This window comes from Marmota marmota, unplaced genomic scaffold (assembly GCF_001458135.2).
Source record: "Marmota marmota marmota unplaced genomic scaffold, marMar, whole genome shotgun sequence".
In the NCBI taxonomy this organism is placed as follows: Eukaryota; Metazoa; Chordata; class Mammalia; order Rodentia; family Sciuridae; genus Marmota; species Marmota marmota.
This window is the reverse complement of record NW_026000206.1, coordinates 2,268,046-2,276,168: the sequence shown is the minus strand read 5'-3', so window position 1 is coordinate 2,276,168 and position 8,123 is coordinate 2,268,046. Positions and strand designations below refer to the sequence as shown.

The following is an 8,123-nucleotide window of genomic DNA, read 5'->3' as shown; positions in this document are numbered from 1 at the left end:
CAAGGCTGGGAGCCTCGCTGTAGCCTGGAGACTGCTTTACCTTCCAGACAACTCTTTTCATAACTCCTCAGTCCCTTAGCAATTGGAAAAGAGGATTTTTTTTTTCTCTTACTTGGAATGGGGAGAATGAGAGAGCGAGCCATTTTAATTCTGCATCATAAATTTGTAATTTTAACAAGTTTGTCCATTAGCTAATACAATATTACCCCCCAAAAGGGGGGGGGGTGTTAGTATTCATTTTCATAAAGTGCAGATTTAATTCTCAATCATTTGCCTCAGTAAACATCACCTCATTTCAGGTCCTCTCTGGCCCTGCCTAAGGAAGGAGGGGAAAAGGCTATTTTTGTTTTTACTTAACAATTGTCTAACACCCAGAAAAAAGAAAAAAAAAAGAAAAATCCAATAGATTGTTTTGCAAACATGTTTCCAGGTAAGATTTCAAGGACAACAGTTTTGAGTAAAAAGTAATCTTTCAAAATTAATATGAATATACATAACAAAATAACAAGTATATAATTTCGACCTCTAGGCTTATTTGGCAATTTTAAGTTCTCCAATTATGAAGGTATACAACTGAACAAGAACGGTCACCTTGATCTGTAGCCAAATTATTTTTACTGAAGTCATTTGGAGACATTCTCTTTGTTTTGGCCCCTGTAAGAAGCTGATTCTCATATTCCTTTACCGATTATTAAAAAAAAAAAAAAAATCACTGTTTCAGTCCTAAGACACTAATACTCAAGATGGGTTATTTGCTCTACCATATAAGGACTGGCATCTCCTCTGAAGACTAGTGCTAGCACAGGGTTAGCTGCAGAGGTCTAATGGCTCAGCTGCCCAACAGTCACTTCTGTGGGAGTATAAATATGGATTATTAAAGTATAAAATCTATGCAAAACCCTCATAATATAGGCAAAATGTTCAAAGGCCAAGAAAAAAATGTTTTCTTTTATAAGAAAGTGCAACTGCAGGGTCTCTTGAATGATCTTTTAGACAGTTCTGCAGAAAACTTAGCAGTTTGGCTCAGAAAGAAGAGTTCCTTGTGAGGAATGAAAGTTCTTCCTAGAATTACAAAAGCAAAATTTCAGGCAGCTTTCTGGTAACAAACTGTTAGTTTATGGTACACGATGAGATACATGGGAACTAATAATGAAGGCTTTTGCATCAGCTGTGATTTGCCCAAGGACAGAGCTTCCCCTCACTCCAGGACACTGGGCAGAGGCATTCCTCACATGGAATAGTTACAGACAGCACTTTGTCAGACGCTGACAGTAGGCAGGAAACTAATAGCTGGGAGAAAAATCACAAGTGTTTTCATGTGTTTCAGTGTTTTTCAGGTCAAATCTCAATAATTTCAAATAAATCACTGAAAATATAGCATTTCCTCTTATCTCCAGTATTTTCCACAGTCAACGGATAATCAAAGTGGAAGGAGAGCTTTCCAGCATTCACCAGCGCACATCCTATCTCACAGTCAGAGTTTCAGCATTTGTTCGGCTGCTGCTAGGTGGTAAAGGAAATTCTCTGTTGCTGGTGGAAATCTTTTCTGCTTGAGCGCCTCCAAATTGAGGACTCGTTTTCCTCCATCACCCAAAACTTCAGAAAATGGTGCTAGGTTGGTGAAGATTTCTTTTGTTTTTAGGGCAATATCCTTTACAATAGAATAGGAAAATAAGCAAAGTGTTAGTATGTAAAAGGTTCAACAGTTATTCCCTAGAATTCTTCCTGCTATTTTATAATTTATCAAACTAACTTTATACATTATGAAACAAAATGACTTAGAAAAATATCATTGATTCTTTGAACCATTTTAGCCATTTTTAAGTATACACTGCAGGAGTGCTAAGTTTATTCACCATGATGCACAACCATCACCACTATTTCTAGAAATTTTCCACTATCCCAATCAGAAATTCCATCCCTATTGACAATAACCCTCCTCCTCTCCCCTCTCCTCCCCTCAGAACACTGTGGAGCTCTATTCTGCTTCTTCTAGCGAACTGCTATTCTAGGTACCTCATCTGTCCTTTTGCGAATGGCTTATTTCACTTAGCATAACATCATGATGTCCTCAAGGTTCATTTGCAATGCAGCATGTGTTAGATCTTCATTCTTTCTGAAGCTGAATAATACTCAATTGTATTTATGTGCCACCTGTTGTCTCCCCATTCATCTGTTGGTGGGCACCTGGGCTGTTTCCACCTTGTGTGGATTATGAGTAATGCTGCCGTGAACACTGGTGTACAGACACCTGTTTGAGTCCCTGCTTTCATTTCTTTGGGGTATATTCCTAGAAGTGCATTGCTGAATCACGGTCATTCTATGTTGATTATTTTTTGAATATATCTCTTCTCAGTAGCCCTCTTTGCCAGGGACAAATAACCCACCACCTGCCATGGGCTTTCCTCCTGTTCACTGACACTCCTCTGAGGGCTAAGGACTTGCTGAAGCTCCCGTTACAATCATGCCTTTTCCTGGTTTGTTGACATCACTAACTCAATTGTATTTCAGAATTTACAACATACTGTGCCTTCACTTTCCCTCCCTGAGGTCTCACACTTTATACTGAGTCATCTACTAAGTATCACTTTTTTTGTTTTTTGGGATGCTAGGGATTGAATTCAGGTGCATGCTACCACTGAGCCACACCCCAGCCCTATTTTGTATTTTATTTAGAGATAGTGTCTCACTGTGTTTCTTAGCACCTTGCTTTTGCTAAGACTGGCTTTGAACTCCCAATCCTCCTGCCTCAGCCTCCTGAGCTGCTGGGATTACAGGGATGCGCCACCGCACCTGGCTTATGTATCACTTTTAGTCCATGAAAAATAATCCAAATCCAAATATCCCAAACTCAAATTTATATAATAGTGTTTTTTACTGTCATATTGATGGGGACAGTGCCAATTCACATGGTAGGAAAGAAGCATCGGCAGATTGTCTCATGTCCTTGGAACAAGACCTGTCCACTCTTCCTGGCCACATCCGGACAGGCCGCCAGCACTGATCAGAAGAGGGCTGTTGGCAAGTCCCTGCCAAATCCTGCGGCCCCTCATGTCCTGCTCAGAGGGCTGTCTTACCCCCTCGGCCACCTCAACACAGTATTTACTAAGCTTCACAATCATCCTGTTGTGTATTCGTTTTTACTCATCTGCTCCACTAAAATACAGGCTCTGTGAGGGCAGGGGCTCTGCTCACCACCGTATCTATGCTATTCACTGCTTGCTGAGTACTGTCTGGGTAAATAGACATGTGAAGAAGTGTGCCAGGTGGGATGAGGCGAGTACAGCCTGATTACCAGAGGTGCCCCCAGGTGCCTCAGATGCAGACAAAGGGAGACAGTCTTTCTAGGCTCCCCAGTCCCAGGGTCTAAGACAGGTTCCGGAGCAGGCACTGGAAGAGGGCAGGCCGTATTCCTCAGGAGAGGAGCAAGGAGCTGGGAACAGGCCAAATACAAAGGGGTTGCAGGCTAGGGGGAGGAGACTAGGCAATACAAGAGAAGTGGGACTCTGGCACCATGTGGAAAGGCCCCAGAAACATAAGCCCTTGCTATCCCATTCTGGCAAGGGCAGAGGAGAGGGTGCCAACTGGTGCACATGGACAGTGGTCAGCTTGACAGGCAGACCCCAAAGAGGAGTTGTCTGTGCAGCGTGTGACGGCAGCCTTGACTCTACGACTACTGCTGTTCTAAAGACAATATGGCAAAGCTAACTCCTAGCATCTGTCTAGTTCCCTGCTCAGCAGCACTCAACAATCTGTTCCTCTATGAAAATTCCCCTAGGAGGAGAAAAATGTACTGGTCAGCCCAAAATGCATTCCAGTCTGCTTGGCTGTTCACTTCTTACCACCAGTGGTCGGCATCAGCACCAGCCCCTACAAGACCTTTCCCCGGAGCCTAATAAACTGACCAGGCCACAGTAGCCACCCCTGCCCACCCATCATCACCACGGCCATGCTGCAAACCCCCACCTGAGCCCTTGCTGCTGGCCTGACCCCCGGTACGTCACTCTGCTACTGTGCACAGCACAGAACAAGCTGGATGTGCCACTCAACAAGGCTGCTGGGAACTTCTAGTGAATGAGCAGGTCAAAGAGTCACCTGTATAACCTGGCTGTCTGACTTCTCTGGATCCTCTGCAGACTGAACAATTAGCTGGCCGATTTCTTTGTGCAGTTTTCCCATTGTCATGGACTCTGGTGAGAGCAAGATAAATAAGTTGTGTGAATATTTAAAAGTTTAAAGAATAAAAATAACCATGCCATTTAACTAAAAACTTGAAAGACCATATTAATCAAAAGGCAGCAGATGACCCCCCACACTTCCACTTTATTACCAAATGTCAACGTGACAAATGCGAGGGGACAGGGCATAATCTGATTTATACACTTCATGGTTCAACACAAAGCATGTCAAAACCAAACCAGATTTCCCCTCCACACCTACCTGATATGAATTTTTATTTTTCTTTCCAGACAAAACCTAATGAAAACTTTAGACTACAATTAAGCTGTGACTTTAAGGCAAGAGTCTGGCTTCCTTGTCCAAGTCTTTACAGTTGAGAATTTTTCCTCATAAGAAAATCTTTATGAAAGGAATGTTGTGAAAGAAGTGCTTCCTGTCAGTTCTGCAGAAGCCAACTGCGCATTCTGTGTGTTAAAGTCCATAAAACACGAACAAAGGGAACAACCTAAATGACATAAACACTGCTACTGTCCGCAGCATCATTAACAGAAAGTTCCTTTGCCACTCCATTCAGATGGTGCTGCATGGGATAAGCCCATTTTATAGATCCAGTGTAATGGAAAAATCTATGTAACAGTGATCCCTAATGAGCTGACATTCATCAGCCCCCACCTTTAGAAGAAAGGTAAGTGACCACACAAAAGCTGGGATCAGTAATTCTGTCTGCACTACTAACAGTCTAGGTCTACGGGATGAATACTGAAAAGCCCCTCCAAATTCAGCAGAGCAGGCTAAGCAGGCCTTGAGTGCAGCCACTGGGCTTATATCTCATGTCAACAACAGGGAACTAACCTTTTGCAAGTGGAGCAATGGTGATCTCACTATCTGCCAGATTCACAAACACGTCATAGAGATCTGGTCTGTTGCTCACCTCCAGGTCTACGAACCCAGCAATGTAACCTGTATCACAAAGATGACCAAATTACTGGATCAGGAAGCAATCATATTGTGAATGTATCAAAAGGGATTTGAATCTAACAGCTCACCAGTTACTTATCTTCATGATTTTATTTATTTTGAAACTTTCGCTGTATCCTGTGACATTTATTAAGAGTATATGACTGTCAGCTGCCTAAAGAAATTCACACAAATTTCAGAATTCCAGAATTTGACTTTGCCATTAGGAATAAGGCTCAAATAAAATATTTACTGTTCAGTCACTGCTTTCTGGGTCAACAATGCCAGGAGGCCGAAGGTAGCACAGACTCACTTAACTGATGTTTCCACCTCAGATCTGTCCCCAGGGAATCAGAGCCAAATGTTGTGTTCTCAGGGACTACATGGACAGGGCATCATTCTCTGCTTTCAGATCTGATATCATAAATGCTAAAGGAATCTCGACAACTCAAGAATTAGCAGACTTCTGGAATTGGTGTTAAGACAATGTTCCCAGATTGTTTTAATTTCACAGAGCAATATAATTTGAAAGATGTTTTTTTAAATCATTGCAAATTTTTCTTTTATCAAGTAAGGATATTCAAAAAACTAAAGAAATAAAAACAAAACCCACTACTAAAAGTTAGACCCATACCAATCACATGAGAAAATATGATACCTGCCAGAATGACACTGCTGATTGCTAATTATTCAATAAAGGTCCTGGGCCAAGTGGTTATCCATGTGGAAAATAAATGAGATCAGGGGCTGGGGTGTAAATCAGTGGTACAGCTCATGCTAAGCACATGAGGCACTAGATTTAATCCGCAGCAATCCCCCCAACACACACACAAATCAGATGTCAACTTACTACACACAAAAAAAATAACTCCAGGTAGAATGTGTAAGAAAAACAGTTTTGATTAGAAAATATAAGAGAAGCTGGGTGCCATGGCATGTACCTGCAGTCTCAGCTACTTGCAACACTGAGGTGGGACAATTACGTGAGCTGAGGAGTTCAAGGCCAATCTGAAAAACATGGCAAGACCCCATCTCAAAAAAACAAAAAACAAACAAAAAAATAACCAAGGGGGAGACTATCTCTTTACTCTTGTGGTGTAGATTTTTTTTTTCTAAAAATCATAAAACTCTAGTAAATTCCAGTGCATTAAAAGTAAGAATTCACTGTGGTGTAATCCCAGCAGCTCAGAAGGCTGTTGGGAAGATTGAAAGCTCAAAACCAGATTCAACAACTGAGTGAGGCCCTAAGCAACTTAGTGAGATCTGTCTCAAACTAAAAAATAAGGGCTGGGGCTGTAGCTCAGTGGTAGAGTGCTTGCTTTGCATGCATGAGACCCTGGGTTCGATCCCTAGCACCACATAAAAATAAAAAAATAAAGATATTATCCATCTACAACTAAAAAAAAAAAAAAAAAACTAAAAAATAAAAAGGGCTGGGGATGTGGCTCAGTTTTTAAGTGTTTCTGGGTTCAACCCCCAGTACCAAAAAAAAAATAGGTTGCATTTTGCTGATGGCTACATAACAATGTGAATATACTTAAAAATAGTTATAATAATAAACTTTATTTTATAACAATTTTTTTAAAAGTTATGAGTTCAATCCCCAACACCATAAATCAACAACAACAAAAATATAAACCCTCTTTCAAGCAGGGTCCTTCCTTCCCTGCAATGCTCTTGTCTACCTGTGCACATCTGCAGGGCTTCTAGCTCATCAGTGTTGAGGTGCACATAAGAATGCAGGATGGTCCAATCCTGTCGATGCCACACCAGGGCAGGCAGAGTCCTGGGGAATCAAGGCAAAAACTCAATCACCTCGTTGCTGGCCCACACCTTAGAGAACTTTCCCTTTCTTTCTTCCAGTGGTGAAAATTCAGTGGGTAGAGTCCTGCGGTAAGTCAGAGGCAAAGGTAAGACCACGCCCAAGTGTGCTAACACATCCAGGCTGCATATCAAAGCAATGCCATGTTTGAAACTCAGCTTTTGGGGTCATTCTGGCTACAAAAAGTTGAGGTTTCCAAGGATCTGCAAAGAGTGATGGTTCTAACGTTTTCCTCCAAACATCCCACTCTGCAGCCTGCCACAGAGAGAAAGACTGGGAGTAACAACCAAAGTGGCCTGTCCCTCTGGAAGTCTTTCATTTAAATCTAAAATTCCAGTCAATCTTGAAAACCACATTGTGTTTGTTTTCAGATAGTGTAAGATTTATTAAAAAAAACTTGTACTATAGGGCTTGGGTTGTGGCTCAGTGGTAGAGTGCTTGCCTAGCATACAGGAGGCACTGGGTTTGATCCTCAGCACTACATAAATATAAAATAAAGATATTATGTCCACCTAAAACTAAAAAATAAATATTTTAAAAAATTAAAAAAAAAACTTTGTACTACAGAAAGATGTGCCAAAGTTAACTGTGCCAAAGTTAAATGTGCCTGGTGACATATCTCAGAAGCTGTGGACACTGCAGTTTAAGAAGTATAAAGTGTGCGCTAGGATGCAGCTCAGTGGTGGAGTGCATGTCGAGTGTACAGGAGGCCCCGGGTTCAACTGCAAGCCCTGCCAAAAAGAAAAAAGAGTGTCCTGCTTCACTCGGAAGTATACATGTAGGGAGAACAAGTGAGAGGGGAGAAACATACTGAGTTTTAAAGCCAGAGAGGGCAGGGTTCAAATTCTGGCCCTCTCACTTACTAGGAAGCAATCATGAACAGTAGTCACCTCTAAATCAAGAATGAAGGGCAGGACACACACTAAGCACATGGGCATAAATTATGTTCAGTCCTAAAAACCAGTGTATAAAGTATTATCTTCAGAGACAGAGAAATTGAGGCTCAGAAACACTTAGCATCTTTTATATGGTCACAAAACTAACAAGTTGTCCTCCTAGGATTTGAACCCAGGTCTTTCTGACTACAAAGCCTTTCTCCTCAGCTCCTCAGTATCCTGCCACTTAACCTCTTCAGCCTCATTTTTTTTTTTTTTTTTTTTTTTTT

At 41.5% G+C, this 8,123-nt stretch overlaps 1 protein-coding gene across 4 annotated transcripts in view; it reads right to left on the bottom strand.

Annotated features, from left to right (window-relative positions):
* Positions 1–142: 142 nt before the first annotated feature.
* Dennd10 (DENN domain containing 10) overlaps positions 143–8,123 on the bottom strand; it is a 38,619-nt gene continuing 30,638 nt past the window's right edge. For all 4 annotated transcript variants that reach the window (XM_048791290.1, XM_048791293.1, XM_048791291.1 and 1 more), the window contains 4 exons: positions 6,822–6,922; positions 5,032–5,139; positions 4,096–4,190; positions 143–1,651 (listed from right to left, as the gene is read on the bottom strand). In XM_048791290.1, coding sequence (XP_048647247.1) covers positions 1,475–1,651; positions 4,096–4,190; positions 5,032–5,139; positions 6,822–6,922 — 481 coding nt within the window. In that variant the 3' untranslated portion in view covers positions 143–1,474. The remainder of the gene's footprint in view (positions 1,652–4,095; positions 4,191–5,031; positions 5,140–6,821; positions 6,923–8,123) is intronic.